At 35.0% G+C, this 20,799-nt stretch overlaps 2 protein-coding genes and 1 long non-coding RNA gene across 8 annotated transcripts in view; all 3 read right to left on the bottom strand.

The window, feature by feature from the left end:
* Positions 1-5,618, bottom strand: part of LOC100633626 (phosphatidylinositol phosphatase PTPRQ-like) — an 11,508-nt gene extending 5,890 nt beyond the window's left edge. Inside the window, exons 1-13 of the mRNA XM_019993077.1 lie at positions 5,600-5,618; positions 4,416-4,916; positions 3,788-4,360; positions 3,379-3,723; positions 2,895-3,203; positions 2,372-2,638; positions 2,041-2,328; positions 1,711-1,995; positions 1,366-1,656; positions 1,031-1,318; positions 689-979; positions 349-639; positions 17-303 (exon numbers count right to left, since the gene is read on the bottom strand). Coding sequence (XP_019848636.1) covers positions 17-303; positions 349-639; positions 689-979; positions 1,031-1,318; positions 1,366-1,656; positions 1,711-1,995; positions 2,041-2,328; positions 2,372-2,638; positions 2,895-3,203; positions 3,379-3,723; positions 3,788-4,360; positions 4,416-4,916; positions 5,600-5,618 — 4,035 coding nt within the window. The remainder of the gene's footprint in view (positions 1-16; positions 304-348; positions 640-688; positions 980-1,030; positions 1,319-1,365; positions 1,657-1,710; positions 1,996-2,040; positions 2,329-2,371; positions 2,639-2,894; positions 3,204-3,378; positions 3,724-3,787; positions 4,361-4,415; positions 4,917-5,599) is intronic.
* A 648-nt stretch (positions 5,619-6,266) lies between these two features.
* Positions 6,267-11,518, bottom strand: LOC109580213 (uncharacterized). 6 transcript variants are annotated; one of them, XR_002184128.1, is made up of 6 exons: positions 11,291-11,518; positions 11,142-11,193; positions 10,982-11,053; positions 8,979-9,113; positions 6,953-7,029; positions 6,267-6,393 (listed from the first exon to the last, which is right to left on the bottom strand). It is a non-coding gene; the product is annotated as an uncharacterized LOC109580213 (long non-coding RNA). The 6 variants fall into 6 exon arrangements; XR_002184126.1 differs by having other exon boundaries at positions 10,982-11,099; positions 11,142-11,518; XR_002184127.1 differs by having other exon boundaries at positions 6,949-7,029; positions 11,142-11,518.
* A 1,098-nt stretch (positions 11,519-12,616) lies between these two features.
* LOC100633501 (titin-like) overlaps positions 12,617-20,799 on the bottom strand; it is a 14,133-nt gene continuing 5,950 nt past the window's right edge. The window contains exons 15-39 of the mRNA XM_019993076.1: positions 20,594-20,797; positions 20,260-20,547; positions 19,918-20,208; positions 19,586-19,870; positions 19,249-19,536; positions 18,904-19,194; positions 18,558-18,845; positions 18,216-18,509; positions 17,875-18,168; positions 17,531-17,818; positions 17,189-17,479; positions 16,124-16,408; positions 15,787-16,077; positions 15,448-15,735; positions 15,089-15,397; positions 14,667-15,038; positions 14,248-14,610; positions 14,000-14,194; positions 13,846-13,947; positions 13,574-13,803; positions 13,451-13,526; positions 13,253-13,403; positions 13,053-13,206; positions 12,928-12,955; positions 12,617-12,883 (exon numbers count right to left, since the gene is read on the bottom strand). Of these exons, the coding sequence (XP_019848635.1) occupies positions 12,798-12,883; positions 12,928-12,955; positions 13,053-13,206; positions 13,253-13,403; positions 13,451-13,526; positions 13,574-13,803; positions 13,846-13,947; positions 14,000-14,194; positions 14,248-14,610; positions 14,667-15,038; positions 15,089-15,397; positions 15,448-15,735; positions 15,787-16,077; positions 16,124-16,408; positions 17,189-17,479; positions 17,531-17,818; positions 17,875-18,168; positions 18,216-18,509; positions 18,558-18,845; positions 18,904-19,194; positions 19,249-19,536; positions 19,586-19,870; positions 19,918-20,208; positions 20,260-20,547; positions 20,594-20,797 (6,032 nt within the window). The 3' untranslated portion in view covers positions 12,617-12,797. The remainder of the gene's footprint in view (positions 12,884-12,927; positions 12,956-13,052; positions 13,207-13,252; positions 13,404-13,450; positions 13,527-13,573; positions 13,804-13,845; positions 13,948-13,999; positions 14,195-14,247; positions 14,611-14,666; positions 15,039-15,088; positions 15,398-15,447; positions 15,736-15,786; positions 16,078-16,123; positions 16,409-17,188; positions 17,480-17,530; positions 17,819-17,874; positions 18,169-18,215; positions 18,510-18,557; positions 18,846-18,903; positions 19,195-19,248; positions 19,537-19,585; positions 19,871-19,917; positions 20,209-20,259; positions 20,548-20,593; positions 20,798-20,799) is intronic.

The raw sequence follows: 20,799 nt of genomic DNA, 5'->3' as shown, positions 1-20,799 counted from the left end.
AATCATCATTACCTGCTTCATCTGTTTGTATAAAGAATAAGTGACTAAAAGGTCCTACACCAACGGAAGTTTCAGCAGCTACAACACAAACATATGTGGTGTAAGGATCAAGACCAGTGATTACAATACTAGTGAGAATTGTGTAATACTGTACAGTTGAAAGAGTATCAGCATGAGTGACATTAACAACATAGCCGATAATGTCACCACTCTGTTCTTCATATGGTAAAGAGTTCCAAGTCAATGTGAATGAGTCTGAGGTAGTATCATTGACAGCAAGTTCCTTTGGATAGCCACTTGGAACTACATGCACACAGTAATAGTCAATTACTTAATAAAAAAACTTACTATCTTCAGGCAATGTAATTACAACAGATGTATATGGTCCAATAGCTACAGTAGAAGCTGCTATAAAAAATTTGTATGCATAAGATGGTATCAGTGATCCAATTACAACAGTAGTAGCAGTAGTGTTATAAACTCTGACTGCATTTCTGCTTCCAGACATTTCCACTATATGAACAATATAATTTCTAATGATTCCATTGTGATGATTGATTGAAGGAGGGCTCCAGTGTATGGCCACTGAGTGTGAATCAATTATAGAATGGGAACTTATAACTGGGGATGATGTTGGAGCTAAAATGTAATTAAATCAAACAATATTAGCATATAATAATGTACTAACCATCTTCCATTGTGGTGAAAGAGATTATAGTAGTGTATGGTCCCCTTCCAATGCTTGTCTCTGCTGCTATTAGACATGTATAAGTAGTGTATGGGACTAGTCCCTTGACTTGTAATGCAGTGTCATAACTTGTGTAGAGAGACACTGAGCCAGTTGCTAATGTTGTTAGATTTATATGATAAGAAATTATTATTCCATTTTGACTTTCTGCTGGTGGTGGATTCCAAGATAAAGACACAGATGAAGAAGAAAGTACAGAACCAACAAAATTAACTGGAGATTGAGTTGGTACTACATGTATGAATACAAATCAATACATTATACTGTTTGTTTATTACATACCATCTTCATCAGTGGTTATGTTGAACTGAATGGAAAATGGTCCAAGAGCAACTGTGTAGGCTGCAATGCTGCAGTAATAGGTATAGGCTGGATGAAGAGATGAAAGAGAGATAACTGTAGTATAGGATGTGTATTCTGATGTTACATCAGTTTCAACTTCTATTATTCTAATAATATAATAGTTTATAACACCATTCTGATCATCATAGGAAGGTGGATCCCAATACAATGAGAAGCTTCTTGATGTGACTGACATGGAACGAACTTGCACAGGCGAGCTAGATGGAGCTATACAACAGTATGTAATAAAATAACCACAATAATCCTCTACTTACCATCTTGAGGAGTAGACAATGTGAAGATTGCACTGTATGGTCCAACACCAACATTAGTGACAGCAGCAATGATACATTCAAACGTTCTAAAAGGCCTCAAACCATCAACAAACAATGAAGTAGTGTTTGAGTACAAGGTGAAATTTTCTCTAGTCTCAAGTATAACTACGTTGATGACATAGCTTATAATAACACCATTCATCTGGTCATTAGGAGGTGGATCCCAGGTCAGTAATGCTGAGTAAGGAGAGGTCACTGTTGCATTTAAGTCATCAGGTGGAGCACTAGGAGCTAAAATATAATGATTAAAGTAATTGTTATCTGCATTAGTAAAATGAATCTTACCATCTTCCGAAGTAGTAACAGTTATCCATTCAGAATAAGGTCCATTGGAAACAGTATATGCACTGACTGACACAATGTAATTACAGTAAGGAGACAAACCAGTAATTACAGCATATGTGGTTGAAACTGTTAGATCGAATATCTCAGACTCTGGATCATAAATTAGTATTTCATACCACCTTATGATTCCATTCTGACGATTTGCTGGAGGTGGTAACCACGAAATGTTAACAGAATATGAGCTAATATTAGCAGCATGAACATCAATAGGGGAAGAAGAAGGTGCTATGAATATAAAGAAAGTAGCATTTGTGCAATAAAATAAAATACCTGATTCTGGCATAGTCACATTAATTCCTGTTAAAAATGGCCCGATATCAATAGTTACAGCAGCAATATCAATACTGTATTCATAATAAGGATGAAGATTGAAATAATAAAACCAAGTTAAATTTGTTGTGTTATGATATGTAATGTTAGTAGCTTTTTCCGTAATCACAACAATATAGTACGAAATGATACCATTCTGTTGATTCAATGGTGGGGCCATCCATGTAACATTAAGCTCAGAAGATGAAGTTGGGTTTAGAACAGGAAACTGTATGACTCCAGTGGGCACTGTTGCAAAATAATAGAAATGTTAAAAAGAAATAATTTTTACCTGATTGATGTGTGGTGACAAAAATGTATTTTGAATATGGAGATGTTTCATTCAAAACAACAGCCACACTGCAACCGTATGTATAGTAAGGATGTAAGGATATAATATTGGCCCAACTCTCTACAGCATGAAAGGTCCAGGAATGATTTGTCTCTAGTTCATTAACATTCACTAAGTAATACTGAGGAGTGTATCCTGCTGGCAGTGCCCAGCTGAGATATATTGAAGTAGAACTTATTGGAATTCCAGTAAAGTTGGTAACAATCACTATAAAAATAATAAATAAAAATTAAAATTGCTTCTCTACTTTAGCTTACATTGTAAAAATTAGAGAAATTCTAAATTATAATAATTTTTGTGAAACTCGTTGACTTTTGGTTAAAAATTTAATGCTCAGAACTAATCATTAGGTTAAAATAAAAGCTTTATGCAATATAAAAAGTCTTATGTCACTTATTTTGAAACAATTACATGATTTTTAAATCAAAAATGACTGCATGACAACACTATGCATGAAACTTACATCCAATTACAGTTAATGTGAATGATTTTGAATAAGATGTCAGTCCACCTGGTAAAGTGTTTGTTCCGATGCACTGATAAATACCCTCATTGTCAAAATTAATATTAGTAATAGTAATGACACTTTGAATAGTAGTGTTACTGATAATAGTGTTAGTCGCATAGACGTTAGAAGCTGTGATGGGAACGCCGCCTTTGTTCCAAATAAGGGCCGGTAGAGGTTTACCACTAGCTCTGCATACTACTGTAATAGTTGCACCAAAATTCTTGGAAAAGTTTGTTTTGGTGAATTTTTCTATTGCTACTGGGTCTAAACAATGAATATAATTAGAATAAGGTGATTACATTTTCATTAAAATCATTTTCACTCGCTTAAAAGTTTGTTGAACACTACAAACTAACCAAATGGGGTAAGCCAAGCAGTTTAATAGCATACTTGATATCTTATATAACTATTATGAATTGTAGATACACATTTATCTTACCAGTAGAAGTGTCTCCTTGAGTTGCACTCACTTGCACTTGATTTGAACCGCTATTACTAGTACCCTCAATGGCAATATACACTGTATCAGCACTGGAAGGATTTGTTAGGTTAGCTGGATCAATATAGACATCTTCATATCTGTCAGTTGTAATTTGAACATCATGAAAGGCTTCATTAGGAGTGGAAACAACTGTTGATGCATACAATGTAGCTGAACCATTTGTCACATTAAGGACAATAGTAATGCCTTGATCATTATTAGGGAGTGGGTAATTGAGGTACTTTGTTTCCCCAGATCCAATATTATCTGAAATAGTCTCGCCCAAATTAACATCAGGTGATGCTATAATAAATAAATTTTAGAAGTAAATTTATGCTTGTAATTTACAAAGTACAATTTGACTTACCAACACAAGATTCCTGGCTAATAGTATATTGAAGTGAGTTCAGTAGTGCCAAACTGAATGAGGAAATGAAAGACACGTAAGATGGCTGAGATGCAATAGCGTTGAGCTCATTTTGATTTGCTCCTGCAATGCCAATAGCAAAAACAATGATGCCAGCATTATGTACATTAGTAGCTGCTGTTAGAGTAGCAGAAGGATTGGTTGATTGTCCATCAGTTATAACAATCCCCACCCGTGGTACTCCTTGACTACTGGGACGTGCACCGTTTGATGTAGAGAAGCCTCTAGTCCTCATTCCATCCAAAGCTTGTCCTGTGTATGTGTACCCACCACTATAAGGTAAATTATTAATAGCAGTGAGTACAGATGATTTTGTTGTGTAAGTGTTTAGGTGGAAATGGTAAGAATTGGATGATGCAAAGGACATTACACCAACACGGACACTATCACTGCCAACATTAAAACTATTAGCAATGTTATAGACGAAGTTTTTCATGAGTTGAAAGTTTGATGATCCAACACTACCAGATGCATCCATGACAAAATATAAATCAAGTGCATTTACGCTACAATCTATAAAATTATAGTAGGTATAGATATAATAATTATATAGAATCATACAACTTACTCTGCAAAATCAGTAATTCATTGACAGCAGTCACATAATCTGATTGTGTCCCACCAGAGCTTGTGAAGTAGTTAGCCCAGTAGCTTCCCTGGCCATTAATGTTAGAGGCCAGTGGAATTGATTGGGTGATGACTAACATATAAAGTCGAGCAGCAAGAGCAGAATAAAATGGCTTCCTTAAATCAGTCCAATTAGTGGAAAGCCATTCAATGCCAAAGGTGGTTGATATTGCTTGGATTTTTGGTTCAAGATGTCGATTAGAGCTGGTATCTTTGGTAGCAGCATATTTTGACTCACCAACTCGCCAGATCCCACCGTTTTCGTTGGATGAATACGTCCTAAGATCATTTCCATCTTTAGTTTCGGCATAGGCAATACGCCGTAACATCTGTTGATCATTGTCGGTAAAAATCGATGTGCGAGATATTTTCGCAATGCTTGCTACGACTATGGCAGAGCCATTCGTACCTTCAACTGTAGTAAAGTCCACAGAACCATTCACTGAGCAAAAGAAAATTAAGAAGCATATTAAACGGCACATATTGCCGGTCATTCTATCAGAGATATCACTACGATTTGTAGTGAATTTCGGCAGTATTTATAGTGGCCGGTGCGAAGCCAGATCATGGATGCCATGTAGGCGGGGTTAGTTACCTATGGTATCTATGGTTAATAATTATCTTAAATATTAACTATCATCTACTCTTGGTAAAATGTATTAGATTTAATTTACCCTAATGTATTAGAGTAAATATTGACATTAAAATGTCAACATAAGGCTTGCGCCCATAAAAATTGAGGTGGAATGCACATTGATGCATGGCATCCATACTGTATTTATGGCCAGATGTAGGGGTGGTAACTGGTAAGTTTATCTAGGTTAATTAAATATATATGTAGGCGTGGAAAATTAGATCTAGTATTAAATTTTAGCTGAATATTGTAGCTATAAATCTAGAACAAAAAATTGTAAAAAATACTTAGTGTAGGGTTGAGCCTCTGCTGGATTTGAACCTATAAAATGAATTCAAACAAGCCCCTGTAGGGTTACATCACCATTGAAACACCAAAATGTCAACACTACACTGCAGGTATAATGTTGCCCAATCATTATCATTACTTTAAACTTAATTGAAACATTCAATTATTTTAATTGCCTCACTAGCATTGATAGCAATACTCACCAGTGCTGCTATAGGCCATTTCAAACCTGCAGTGTCATAGGCGGCGGCAGGATTTAAGGAGCAGTCGGGCAAAAAATGGCGCGCGAAGCGCGCCGCGATTTTGGCCACACCCACTTTTCCCCACGTATTTTGGGCGTATACTCAACGCACTCATACAATATGGTATAGCATAAAAATGAGCCTAAAAGGCCCCCTATCTTATCTGTAAAGCTCTATCCAACCTGTAAAATGCTAGTCCTGGTCCTCCTGGAAGGCTTGTTGACAAAGGAAAGCAGAAAAGACTGTCTCTTGCTAGCCATGGTAATTATTTATGACTAAAAATGATGTCATTAATTAAATTTTCATTTCCGGCCAAAATTTTTGGTCGGGCATTGCCCGTCCATGCCCGACCCTGCCGCCGCCTATGTGCAGTGTAGGGTTGACGTGTTGGTGTTTCAATGGTGATGCAACCCTACAGGGGCTTGTTTGAATTCATTTTATAGGTTCAAACCAGCAGAGGCTCAACCCTACACTAAATAATTTTTAAAAATTTTTGTTCTAGTTTCCATCCTTTTTAAAATGAACAACGCTGTTTTTGTTGAGCAATAACTTTAAACCAGTTGTTTGGTACAATTTGGAAGAGTATTTATTAATTTTTAGGTACATCCAGAAAGTACATCCAAGGCAGTTGAAAAGAAGCATGCTAAACTATTGAAAAGTAAGTAAAATAAACAATATTACAAAATTAGATCTATGTTTAACAGAAATATAATTTAATGAGAGGAGTTTGAAATGTTGTATTCATTACAGGAGACCTAAAAGAAGATAACAAGAACGCTAAAAAATTAATTGTATTACCGTATACGGCACATATTTCGCGGGTGTAAAATTTCGTAATTTGGCTGTAATTTTTAATTCGCGAATAAAAATTTCGTGATTTTAATGTAATTACTACACCTACTATACAATCAGCATGCTATTTTCTGGATTTTAATTTGACAAATTTTTCCAAAATGCGAAAATCGCGAAATTTAATCCCCGCAAAATATATGCCGTATACGGTATTATGAACAAGTGTGATACTGAACATTTTTGTTACAATAAGTTATAATCTGATTACAAGTCATGTTAAGAAAGCATGAAAATGTGACAGTATTGGAATGAAAGAACTTGACAGAAGTGGCATTCCATGCAATGATTCCAGGCTAGGTTAACTTAAGTTGAATAAGGAAAAGTTATGTTATTATGTGTATGAGTCCTTCAAAAAATTTTGAAAATTTGAATAAAGTGGCATTACTTGTAAATTGAAGTGTCATGCATAATGTACAGGAAATAAAGGAAGAATTAAATTGTAAATATTATAAGCTTACCTACATGTATGTTTATTGATGGAGCTCCAGTGTAAGACAGAAAGGGACAGAGAGAAAGGGAGCACATGGGGGAGGGAGGAACTGAGGGATGGAGAGAGAACATTATGAGTATAAATCTGACAATGTTTACATGTACATCACATCAATGAAATCATGAACTTGTGTGTCTTAAGGAGAGTTGGAGGCATGGTTATGAAAGTACATGTACACGTACATTCATTTTTTGGAGTTTGAATAAAATAAATAGTGAAGGTTTGCATATAAGAGTTTGAGTGGGTATTGGGTAGAAAAATTACAAGTATTGACAAAAATGGCTAGTATACATGTACTATGTAACTGAAGCCAAGTGTAGTTTGTTCGTGTGTATACTTAAACTGAGTGAAAAAATATGGACTCTTCAAATGCACATCAGACATGGTGTAATATGTAATAGTAATAGTAATAGTAATGATTACAAAATATTGGTGTAATAGCAATATAATAGTAATTGAAAAAACGAAGTCCATTGTAATATTAATATAGTAATATGAAATAGACTCTCAGTAATAGTAATTATAATAGAAATTACAATGTAATATGTGTTGATTAGATGCATGCTGCACTTGACAGTTCATAGAAATCAATAGGTATCAATTTGTCAGTGCCACTGTCAGGAGGGACTTTGTGGCACACCTGATTCTTTTGAAGTCACTTAGTCATGTGTAGAGAGCACGTTTTTTTGTCAAAAGGTTTTATTTATGTACACGTACCTTCACATAGAAGTAATAGTAATATAATCCAAATACAATAATAAAGTAATAGTAATAGTAATTAAACGTCAAGTAATAGTAACATACATGTACCTTAAGCCTACTATTATTTGCGTCTACTAATTTTAGCGAAATCAGCAAAAGTCATGTTTAGCATTACTAATTTTAGCGTTTTTAACCAAATTAACTATAAATAATAACCATTATAATGAATAACAATTATTTTGGCGTCTATTTAATTTAGCGATTTAAAGCTCTCTCGCTAATATAGCTAAATTTAGTAGACGTTAAAAATAGTAGGCTTAAGGTAATTACTTTAGTTTAGTCAAGTAATGTAATAGTAATATCAAAAATTTTCTGGTAATAGTAATTGTAATAGATTACATTTTAATGTAATTGACCCCATGTATGAATTGCACATACATGTACAAGAATATAAACATGACACTCTGAGCAAGTCTACATGTCATGCAGATACAATATGAGAACTGCATCTTTACATAATAAAGGCCTTTCTACACTTGTCCACTTTGAATCCAGAATTGCAACCTACTAAAATAGAATCCTCTTTGGTTGTGTTCACACTAAGCTACTTTGAAGAATTAAAAGTGAATTAAACTGCATTGGCTTCTACAGGTTATGAATATTTAATTGCGATCAATCCACTTCAATCCATCTGGATGTGGATTGACTGGATCTAGCTTCAATCCTGATTCAAGACAAGTGTGAACAAGCTAATCCTGCTTTAATCCTGGATTTTGTCTTAATTTTGGATCCAAAGTGGACAAGTGTAGAAAGGCCTTAAGTTAACCTGAAACCAGTTGGCAGCTTTAAACTACATGTGCATGTACATGTATTAAAGGACTTACCATATAGCGGGACATTTTTGAGGGAGTTAAATTTGGTGAATAGCTAAATTTTAGTGATTGGTGGATTTTTATTTTGGCATATGGCTATCAAAATGTCAAATTCACCTAATTTAATTCCCTTCAAATTTCCAAAATTTCCCACTATACAACATGTCTTAAAGAATTAATGCAAAATTGATTAAAAATTGTTTGTAATTATGTAATTAAATCTATTTTAAAAGGCACACGTTATCGTACTTATCAAACTTATACTTAAATTCTATTAATAAAAGCAATATGTACTTGTAATTATACACGTATTTTTCAAATGTACTTGGATTTTACTTGAGTACTTAGGGCTTTTTATTAAATAAACGTCAAACATTAAAGGATACAAAACAGGTTAATTAGTGTACACATACATGTAGCATACTTGTAGAAACAGTCACAGGCTTTAAGCTGCATCCATAAGTTGCTGCTGGATAGGAGCACAATCTCATTTTATTGACCATTTGCTCATGACTCCTTCCCGTTTCATATCCACCTTTTTATTTCACTGTGGCAATGCCTGCTAATTAATTAATAAGGATTACAAATAACGAATATTTTTATTATAATAAAGATCTCTCGCTAAGGACACTCCCATCATAGTATCCCATTACGGAGGTGGGTGGGTGGGTGGGTTTGTTTATTAATTTATTCATCATAGCTTATACATTGATAAAATTGATGTTTAAATGACACACTGTAGGTTGATATATTTGTGGCTGCAATTATTTTCAGTCAAAAAATTCAATTAAAAACCATGGAAACCGAGGTGCTATTTTAATTAAAAACGGCGTGATATTGAAGGAAAGCACCTTGCTGCAGTGTTCTTGAGCTGTTGTTCTTCTTGTGTTACTAAGCCTTTGTCTCCCTGGAGCTGCTTTTACCGGTTCTTTTGAGAACTACTGTCTCGCCGCATCTTGGGACTCTCCACCCATTCTAACTAGTATATTGACTTGGGTGTGGTTTATTATCACCAGCACACGGACCAGCAACAATTTGCAGCAAAGAGGCTGAAAGAGCTCTGAGGTAGAGATAGAGAAGGACTCGCTATTAGTGAATGGCCCAAGTAAAGCTGCTAAAAACAGATGAATAGCTGAACACTAAACACTTGGTCTTATTGTCATAGCTACGCTCTAACAGTTTCCATGGTTTTAATTGCATTTTTTATGACTGGGAATATATCCAGACCTACGGTATTTTATTTCCCAAATTATAACACACAAAAATTAAGTTATTTTAGCACATAAGTGTGTTATTTGAACACAGAGAAGTATGTTAAAAAGTGAATATAACACGTTTGATGTGTTAAAACTACACATGTGTCACAACTTGGGACAAAATTTCTGTGTTAATATAACACATCAGTTTTATCTGTGTACAAATAACTGCAATATCATAGGTGGGAACTGCATGGGGACATATTTGTGGCTGCTAATATTCACAATTTTTTACCATGACCAGCAACTATCATGCAGATGTGATTTGATATTAAAGCAAAGCATCCTGATGCAGTGTTCTTGAGTTGCTCTTACTAGCCCTTGTTGGTCTTTTCGAAGCTGTTTTAACTATGCACTTTTCAGAACTGCTACTTGCACTCTCCACCCATTCCAATTGGTGTTTATTGGCTTGGGTATGGTTTGTTATCATGACCGACCGACCAGCAACAATTTGCAGCAAGGAGCTTGGAGCTAGAGGTTCATACAAGAAGCAAACAGAAACAGAATAAGTGGCTATTGGTGAAAGGCTCCACTAAAGCTGCTAAAGAACAGAAAATCAGCTAAAGACTGTAAACACATGGTCTTGTTGTTATAGCAATGTGCTATCGGTTGGGCCATGGTACTTAATTACAATTTTATTATTGCAAATATTAGCAGCTGTGAATGCTACCTACAGTAATGAAATAGTGAGAGGGAGCCATGCAGGTGGAAAACGGATATGAATCTAATTGCAGTGGCCTAAATATAATACTGTATAGCGGGTTTCTTCCGTTCGGTCAAACTTTCGTTCTTTTTGTTCTCCAAGCTCCAAAAACGAAAATTAAACCCACAAAATTCGCTGTGGGAGAGCTCGATCCGGAGTTCATCTTTGTCGGGTTAACACTAACACATGCACACGTGGGTGTTATGGGTGGGGTTGTTGGGTGTGGCTTAATTCTTGCAGATCAGAAGGACAAAAATAAAACCCACAAAATTGGATTTCCCCATAGAAAACGAAAGTTTAACCGAACAAAAGAAACCTGCTATACGGTAGTAGTAGGGCATGGCCACGGTCACGGTCCACACAAGCCACTCCCTAATCTAACTCACACGGCTGCAATGGAGAGGGCATTTAAGCCCTACTCTTTAACATACCCATAAATGTATAAAACAGACAATTTACTTTATTTACCTTACTTGAAGAGTTGAAGAGATTAAAGTAATGAAGAGAATAGTCTTGTCGCCCCGCCCCTTCGCTATGAGACTATGCAGAGAATGAAGGAAAAATAAACACAAAACTCTGTGGATAACTAATAAATATTATTGACGTTTATTAACAAAAAATTTCTCACTTGAAGTGATTGGCGTCAGACTGTCAGTAGATAGGCTGTTTACTTTGTAGTTCTGTGGAAGAAGACGGAGAAACTTCATTGAACAATTGGTGCATGCAGGCATATGCATTCATTAGCCGTAAAAATATTTTATGGAAGTTTTTAACTACTTTTGATAAGACTGATCTGTTTTCATAAAAATAATTATAAAGGACATCTGGACCGTCAGATAAGCCATAAAGAATTCCTGAAGATTTATCCGGGCTCAATGTAGTCTCACTAGCCAGACCATTCCCCAGCCTACAGTCATTGGGGTGGCTAGCGAGACTCTTAGACTCAATGCTTCTGGGATGGCGGCCATTTTGGGGGTGTGCTCGTCCTATAGTAGAGTAAATTAGAGCAAATGAAAGGGATTGGAAACTTCCGCGTGGGCGTAGCTATAATGCCATTTGATTGTATTAAATTGATTTAATACAATCAATTGTATTTGATTTACTCTATTATCTATGACTTGCATATTCGACAGGGCCAAAAGGTCACTTAATTAGTATCACGTGAGCCCTTATTAGAAATGGGACACAGTTTTGGACTCGTTTACCCGTAGTTTTTATTCCTCCAAATGGTTTCCAAAAGCATTTTAAGAAACTTGACCTTATTAGCGTCCATGTACCCTGCTTAATTTTTTTATGAGGCAAAAGGGAATATAGTAGTTATCATAGCCACCATGTTTGTGAAAGTATGCCAAATATTTATTATTTTGATGAAATTATTTCCTGTAAAGACTTCCTGTTGATCAGGCCTCTGGCCCTACCATAGATACTCTATGGTATTATAGCATCTATGACCCTACATATACCAAGCGCTAACGCTTGGTAATAAATAAACGAAACTCGTCATTAACATCAAAATGTCAACATAGACTTACACCCTTCAAATTTGAGGTCAATGCAATTGATGCACATTATATGGCATCAGAAATTTGTGGATGTCGCATATGAGTGCAAGATAGTGAAGATACTCTAGTGCATTCCCTATTGACAGATTGACTCATGCACCTATTTAGTGGGTAGTCTCACGTGGCCAGACCCATCCCCCTTTTTGACATTTGGTCCAAATGTCAAAAAGGGAAGGGGATGGGTTTGACCACATGAGACTACCTAGTAGGTACAACTTGGTAGCTCATATTATAGCCCATAGGCTAGCATTAAAACATAAAATGTTTAGTCTGGCCCCGCCTCTTCGTCGCACGGGGGGGGTGGCGCCTAAAAAATGTTGTGATGATGATTTAGAGGTGGCATATATATTTGTATTAATTACTTGATGATGATGGAAATATCTCAGAGGCTTGTTTACATCCTCAGCAGCTTTTCAAAATTCCTTTCAGTTTATGTCACAAGAAAATTTGGAGCAAATTAACTAAAAAGGTTTAGCAATTAAAATTTTGGCAATTCTTTGGATGGTACTATGAAGTTAGAAAGTAAAATTCAGCAAACAGATCTCAATTAGCTAAATTCACTGAAATATATCCCCACAAATTACAGAATAACTATACAACAATTCCACAAAGTAGTCTACAACTAATTACAAGCAAAAATATATTAGGCATCAGTTTTAGTAGCATAGCAGCGTGCAGCATATTAATGTTAATAAACAAGGGAAGAATGAAAGTATGTAGCATTACATAACAGTAAGCTCAAGTCCTTTTTTCCCTCCATTATCTTTCTCATCATCACTTGCTTCATCTGTACTATTTGAAGTGACTTCTATTAATAATCAATATTTTAAAATGCAATCAATAACAACAAACCTTGGCAATCCAGGCGTTCGTTTACAATCTAAAAAAACATGTACTTGAATAACAACAACAACAACAACGATAATTAATAATGAACAAAAAATAAAGAAATAAATAAATAACAATAATAGATATACCTCATTGTTAAGATTTAGCTCTTCATAATCATTCTCAACTATTGGTTCAGACCTGAATTGAAGAGACTTCAATGGTACTCCTGGACCAGTCTCACTGGATGGTAAATTGTGAATTGGATTGATTGTTATGGTTGGTTCATCTGACATTATAAACCTTTAATTAAGAGACATTAAAACACATTGTGATAAAATATTTTTACTTTTTCTTTCTGCTATTTCTTTTCAAAGACACAACGATTATGATTGTCATTATTGTGCATACAATTATTATTATTAAAGCTGAAACACTTGGCACAGCATAAGTCAGGATATCAGATGAATCTAATCCTTGCTGTGAACTGATGGTACTAGCTGTATAGGTTATAATATTTCACTCATAATAACAGCTGTTTACTTACTAGGTTTAGCTACCTCTGGAACTACAATCACAACAGAAGCATTAGCACTGACTCCAGCATTATTACGGGCTCTGACCTAATTATAACAATAATTATAACTACATCACTATACAGAGAACTTACAATAAACTGATAAAAATATCCTGGCATCAAATTTAAAATGAGTAGTTGAGGAGATTCAGAGGATTTTACGATCATCAAATGAGGTCCATCTGTGCTACTTGAAGTACGACTGTATCCAGAATAAAATACATGATAATCAATGACTGGCTCATTTTCTATTGGGTCCCATTTTAACAGTACTGATGTTTCATTGATTATGTCTGCTTGTAACGATATTGGAGGGCTTGGAACTAAGGGCATAATAAAACTTTATACAGCATACTTTCACATACTTCCTTCTTTTGTTCGGAAAAATACTATGTCAGAATAAGGCCCAAGACCAACTATTGTCTTTGCAGCCACTTTAATGGAAACAACTTCATATTGCTGTAAACCTTCAGAAAATCAATAGTATACTAGCAGTAAAACAGTTGTCAAAATAAATACCTCTTTTAAAGAAAAAATTTTGACTGGAAGACAGTGAGTGCTCTGTAGCATCATTGATCATAGTTCTATTAAAAATAATTTGATAGCCAACAATTACACCGTTAGCATCCACTGAATTTGGAGGTAGCCAAGTGATATTTATAGTATTTAATGTAGCACTTTGCAATGAAATATTAGTAGGTGGCCCAGATGGAGCTACATACAGAAAAAAAGATGTATATAAGAATTAAAAAATTATTACAACCAACCAGCTTCTGGCATTCTTTGAAGAACTGGAGTAGAAGGCATAGCATTACCAGCAGGGTTTGTAACGATAATGGACAAGGAGTACTCAAAGCTTTCTTCTAATTCATCAATGACATAAGATTCAAATTGTAATGGTTCTTTAGCTAAACTAGGGTCTGGGTGATTATTGGTTGGTTGCACTAATATTTCTCTAGATAAAGGCTCAGCTCTTTTGTTAACACTGTTTTCTTCATTATGTGTAGCAATCAATTTGTATGACTCAATTTTTCCTCTCCAATTTATTCTATTTGGTGGCTTCCATGATACTCTCATGCTTCTAGAAGTTTCAACAAGGATATTAACCTCTTCCACAGATGCTGAGGGAGCTACAGTGGAGTAAAAGTATCAACATCACATTAAAATTCTAATAATAACTCTTTACCTTCGGGATAAGTCAAATTAACAGTAGTGGTAGATCCTTTTGTGACAGCATAATCAGAAATCTGTAACTCAGATTCACCAGAAGAATCTGAAAATCCTGACCCAATCATGGGTAAGAGATTAGCCTCTAGCTCTATGATATACCCTCCATGTGCTTGCAAACCATGAAGACTGTACTGAAGAGTGGCAGATTCAAATGTTAACACACCTAATGTTGTTCCATAGCCAGGATAATAATCAAAACCTTCTGCCAGCCTGTAACGGAAAGTGTAGTTTTGAATATCATATTCTACTACTTCAGGAGGCAGCCAAGTACAATAAAGACTGCTTGAACTTGTTGGTAAACATTCTAAATTCTTGGGTGACATTGATCCTAGGCAAAATGCATTTACAAATAGATCTAATGTGTGAAAATAAATTTACCTGAAGAGCTAGTTATAATGATTATTGGTTCACTAGTAGGTCCATTTGTTTCTTCTTTTGTAACTGCAAACACGTCAATTTGGTATGTAGATGATACCAGCAATGAGGAAATTAAACACGAAGTGTCTTTTAAATCAGCAATAGTGACCCTTGGACGGGGAGTTTCAATTGCAAATGGAGTTGAAAGCAAATGATATGATACAACATAGCTCAAAATGACAGAGTCAGGATCAAACGGAGCCTTCCATTGAAGATAAATGCTAGTGCTGGTTGTATTAGCTGAAACAGAATGAGGAGGTCCCACAGGAGCTAAAAGTAAATGTAATACGAAAATGATAACCAAATATTTAAGCACTCACAGTTCTCATATGTGCTGATGTGTGTCATAGCTGTTGGTCCACAGCCAACGGAAGTGAATGCACATACTTGACATGTATAATGAGTATTTTTGTCTACATCATAAGCATAAGCTGATGTTCCAGTTATAATATCAGAGAATGTGTGTTCATTTTGTCCACTGCAACTGAGCTGATATCCTAACAATATTCCATTGATATCATCTATTGGTAGCTGTATCCATGAAAAATAAAGAGCTGTTCCATTAGAAACAAACTCAGCCACAAATTGAGATGGAGCCAGCGATGGAACTAAAGAGCAATACATTGTCATTACAGAACATAATTTGTTGACAAACTAACCTCCTTCTGGGAGCATCACTGGTACAAATGAAGTAAAAGGACCAATGTCTATTGTTGATGCTGCTACACTAATGGAATAAACAGAAAAGGGTTTCAGATTTGTAACAATGTGTGTAGTTGTGTTCAAAAGTGTGTATGAGTCTGTTAATCCAGTCAAATTGTGGAATATGTAGATAGTGTAAGATCTGATAATTCCATTTTGAAGTGAGATAACAGGAGGAGACCAACTAATGAGAATAGTACTTTGATTCAAAGTGGTAACTGTTAGATTTTGTGGTGGCCCTTGTGGGACTATAAATTAAAGTATTAAGGTAAAGCAATAGATTAGGTCTTATACCATCTTCTGCCATTCGGAAAGTAGTAATTTTACTTGGTCCAGGTCCAACAGTAACTGCAGCAACATGGCACTCATAGTTATAAAAAGGATGCAGACCAGTAAGTTGAATGAAAGCTTCACTTGTATTATACTGCGATGTTTCATAAGTTTCAATTGAGTAAAGTGATACAACATAATAAGATATGAGTCCATTCTGTTGTGCAGGAAGTGGTGGAAGCCACATTATATGAACCATTGAAGAACTCAAAACATTCACAGAAATATTTTGTGGCTGTCCAACTGGAGCTATGAATACAATAACAGTTAGTCAAGTGTGCAAAACAATTATAATATATAATACTCTGTCATGGTTGCAAAATTAACTATTAAGCAAATGAAAAAACCATGACGGTACATTTGGCTTTACTTTAACAAGTTTTATTGAGGATTATTTTAGATGAAACACTATGCACATGATCTTCAATCAAATTAAAATTTACGAAAAAACAATTTTGTTTGGAATCACAGCAAACATTTATGCAACTTAAGAACAGAGCTTTCCCCAAAAATTACACAGCTTTAAAAGCACCAATTTTGCTTGAAAATTGCTCAAACTATTTTACATAACATAAGAATAATAAGAAAGCTCTAAAATAATTATCTACAAATTTTGTGTTTTATGGTAGGCCTAATGTGCCTTTTAAGAAAATAAAAAGAAATTATTTTGGAGCTAACTTGAACAAAATTTTTTTGCTCATTAAATTTTGTTAATTTTTAATAAAATTAAGTGGAATTAATTTTTGTGGATTTGAGCCTGCACAAAAATTCATTCCACACAAAATAAACCAGGTATATGGTATCATAGCTTTAGTACATGAAACTTGACAAAATTTTGAATTAACAAAAAAATTAATATGTATACTTTGATTAACATTAGCTCATGCAAATTTTCTGCCAAAATAAAAACCACTTGAACTATTAGGCACTGGGATTGCATTGTTAGTCAGCACATTTGCTCCCCATATTTACATACACCCTGATTGAGTCTACTGTTTGATTCTGAATAAAAAAATCCATGACACTAACCTGCTGCATTTGTTTGCCCTTCTGATAGAGCATATGGACCAGTGCCAATAACAGTGGCTCCTGCAACTAGTACTCTGTAGTTATAATATGGGTGAAGGTCAGTTAGTACAATGACATTATCAACATAGTTATAAATAAAGGATGTGCTGCCACTTTCAACTTCAGTTACATTGATAGAGTATGATACGATTAGACCATTTCTCATGTTTGAAGGAATTGGACTCCATCGGACCTCCAAACTAGTAGCATTTACAGTTGTTACTGTTACATTTTGTGGCTTGCCAGTTGGAACTATTACATTAAGTTAAAAAGATAATCTATCATTAATATTATGTGCTTTACCATCTTGAAGAGTAGTAAATGCTACATCATTGGAATATGGTCCAATTTCTACAGTCATCGCTGCCACAGATACATTGTATACATAGTATGGATGAAGATTATTCAAAGAGAGTGATGTGTTGCTTGTATAATATGTAAAATATAGTGATGTTTCAACTTCATAAAGTCTAATGGTATAATTGCTTAAAATACCATTTATTTGATCTACTAATGGATGATTCCAAACTATTACGGCAGTTTTAGAACTAATTGTAGCCACATTGACTGATAAAGGAGGACCACTAGGAGCTGAGTAACAACAATTAAAAACATATTAGATACAGCAAAATATTGTACATACTTACCTGCTTGTGCTGTTTGTACAATTATGCTATCACTAAAAGGACCAGTTGACACAGTTACAGCAGCCACAGAGCAGTTGTATGAGTAATAAGGGTGAAGATAATCCAGAACAATATATGGGTTGGATGTGAGATTGGTATATATGGCTCCAGTGTTCAGCTCTATTACCATAACTAGATAACCAATTAGCTCTCCATTTAACTGTTCATTTGATGGGCTCTGCCATTCCAATCCAAAGGAACTTGGTAATATAGAGTCTTCTGTTACTCTTACATTGAAAGGAGATGCAGTTGGAGCTATTAAATAAAATAGAACATACAATTAAAATAAAAGACATACATACCATCTTGAAGAGTTACAAATGATGTATAGTTTGATAAGGGACCTTCTCCTTGACTGGTGCTAGCAGAAACAACAAATCTGTATTCAGTATGTGGCTCCAAAGACGAAATATTAAGGTAGTTAGATGTTGTTGTTGTTACAATCAGAGGTTCCATTGACTGTTCCTTATTAATCCTTACTGTATAACCTGTTATGACTCCATTTTGGTGCTCAGATAATGGAGGTCCCCACATTATTACAGCATTCCTTGAAGTAATTGAAGCTACTCTAATATTAGTTGGTGATCTAGAAGGAACTGAAAGCAAAATATTAAAATTATATTAGCAATATGGTTGTGACTAACTATCTTCAAGCATTTGGAATGATATATTTTTAGATGAAGGACCAGTACCAATTGTAACAGCAGCTATACTGCAGGTGTATGAATAAAAAGGATGCAAAGAACTTAACAAATAATTTGTTGTTGCTGGATTAATAATAGCTGATGAACCTGTATCACTATTGTATAATTTGAGTTCATAAAATTGAATGATGCCATTCTGTGAATTGGGTTCAGGAGGTAACCACTGAAGCAAGACAGTAGTTGAGCTGGATACATTAACAGTTAGATTCTGTGGTGGTGCTGATGGGGCTATAAAAATTTTAACGATAAATTATTCTTTGTTAATAAAGTACCCGGTAATACTTACCATCTTGCAGTGTCCTGACAGTAGTAACAGATGTTGGACCGACTCCGACTGTGTAAGCTGCTACTGATATACTATAATCATAATAAGGGTGCAGTCCACTAATGATGAATGTAGTATAAAGGGAATTTTGAGAAAATAATTGGGTAGCATTGGTACTTATTTCTAATAAAGCAATAGTGTAGGATGTAATGATTCCATTCTGTAGATGTAGATGTGGTGGATTCCAGGACACTTGAACAGCAGTAGAATTAAGTGGTAGGCCAGTTATGTTATTAGGTGAACCACTAGGAGCTATAACAAAAACACAACCAAATAAAGTACTGGTTTTAAATTTAAAATACGTACCATTTTGTGGCATTCTTATAGTGTGTCCAGATGAAAATGGTCCTCTGCCAATGGTGACTGCAGCAATGTACACTGTATAAGTGTAGTATGGATGTAACTCAGTTAAGGTTAGACTAGTATTAACAGTGGAATACTGATAGTGCTCTGATGAATCCTGCACAAATACATCAACAATATACTCTCGAACTATGCCATTAGCACTAGAGGATGGTAAAGGATTCCATGATAAGCTAAGAATTGATGGATCGATAGCTGTTACAGATATGGCACCAGGGGGAGCACTAGGAACTATATGAAGCACATAATAAACTAGCATTAAAAATATAAATAAATATACCTGCTTCATCAGACGTTACAGATAAATAGCTACTAAAAGGTCCATTGGCAACTGTATATGCTGACACAGCAATATTATAGTCAGTATAAGGTAGTAAAGTAGTAATAGTGATAGTATTTCCAGTTACATTGTAGAGTGATTGGGTATTACTGCTGTCAACAACCTGAATAATATATTTTCTAATGACACCATTGTGAGCATCAAGTGGAGGGGAGTCCCATGTAAGTGTTACAGTTGTATTGGAAATATCAACCAATGTTAATGATTCTGGGGCCTCCGAAGGAGCTAAAAATAAAAAATAACATTAAAAAATTAATTATAACTGTCTTTACCTGCTTCCTGCGTTTGAAAAAATAAAGTGGCTGAGTATGGTCCTAGCCCAATAGCAGTATATGCAGCGATTCTGTACTGGTACATTGTGTATGGTTCAAGTGAGTTAACTGTGACATTCAATTTTGAACTGTACAAAATAAACAAAGTATTTAGCATTGTGTCTTCAATAGTGATGTTGTATCCAATGATGATTCCATTTCTTTCACTTAGTGGAGGAGCTAACCATTGAAGGGTTACACCAACAGAGCTAATAGATAATGTATTAATGCTAACGGGAGAACTAGAAGGTACTACAAAGCACAGAATATAAATAAGACTATGTCATATAATTATAAAGTTACCATCTTGAGCAGTTGTAACAAGTAATGGGTCAGACCATGGACCTGCAGCTATAGTGAATGCTGATACTGAGATGCTGTATGTGTAGTAAGGATGCAGGTCAGCAAGAGTAATGCCAATAGTAGTTGATGTATACTGGAACTGAGATCCTGTGTCAGTTTCCGTCACATTTATCAAATAATGTCGAATCAATCCATTTTGATCTTCAAGACGTAACACTTCCCAGTTAATGGTAAGACTTTTTGATGCCACTTCAGTATTTAAGACATTGTTCGGAGCAGTAGAAGGAACTATAAATAAAAGAAGTAATACTCATTAAAAAAAAGCTTTAATTACCATCTTCTGGCATTTGTACTGTCAGACTAGTAATAGGACCAGCTCCAATAGTAACTGCTACTATAGTACACTTGTATGTATAGAATGGGTGTAGATCAGTTAGTGTGTAACTAACTGAGGTGGTTGTGAAATGTGTTACAATACCAGTTTCTACTTCAGTAATGCTAATGTTGTAGTGCTGGATGACACCATTAACTCCCTCAGCA

Source organism: Amphimedon queenslandica, unplaced genomic scaffold, assembly GCF_000090795.2.
Source record: "Amphimedon queenslandica unplaced genomic scaffold, v1.1 AMPQUscaffold_13501, whole genome shotgun sequence".
NCBI classification, from domain to species: Eukaryota; Metazoa; Porifera; class Demospongiae; order Haplosclerida; family Niphatidae; genus Amphimedon; species Amphimedon queenslandica.
This window is presented reverse-complemented; position numbering and strand designations above follow the sequence as displayed.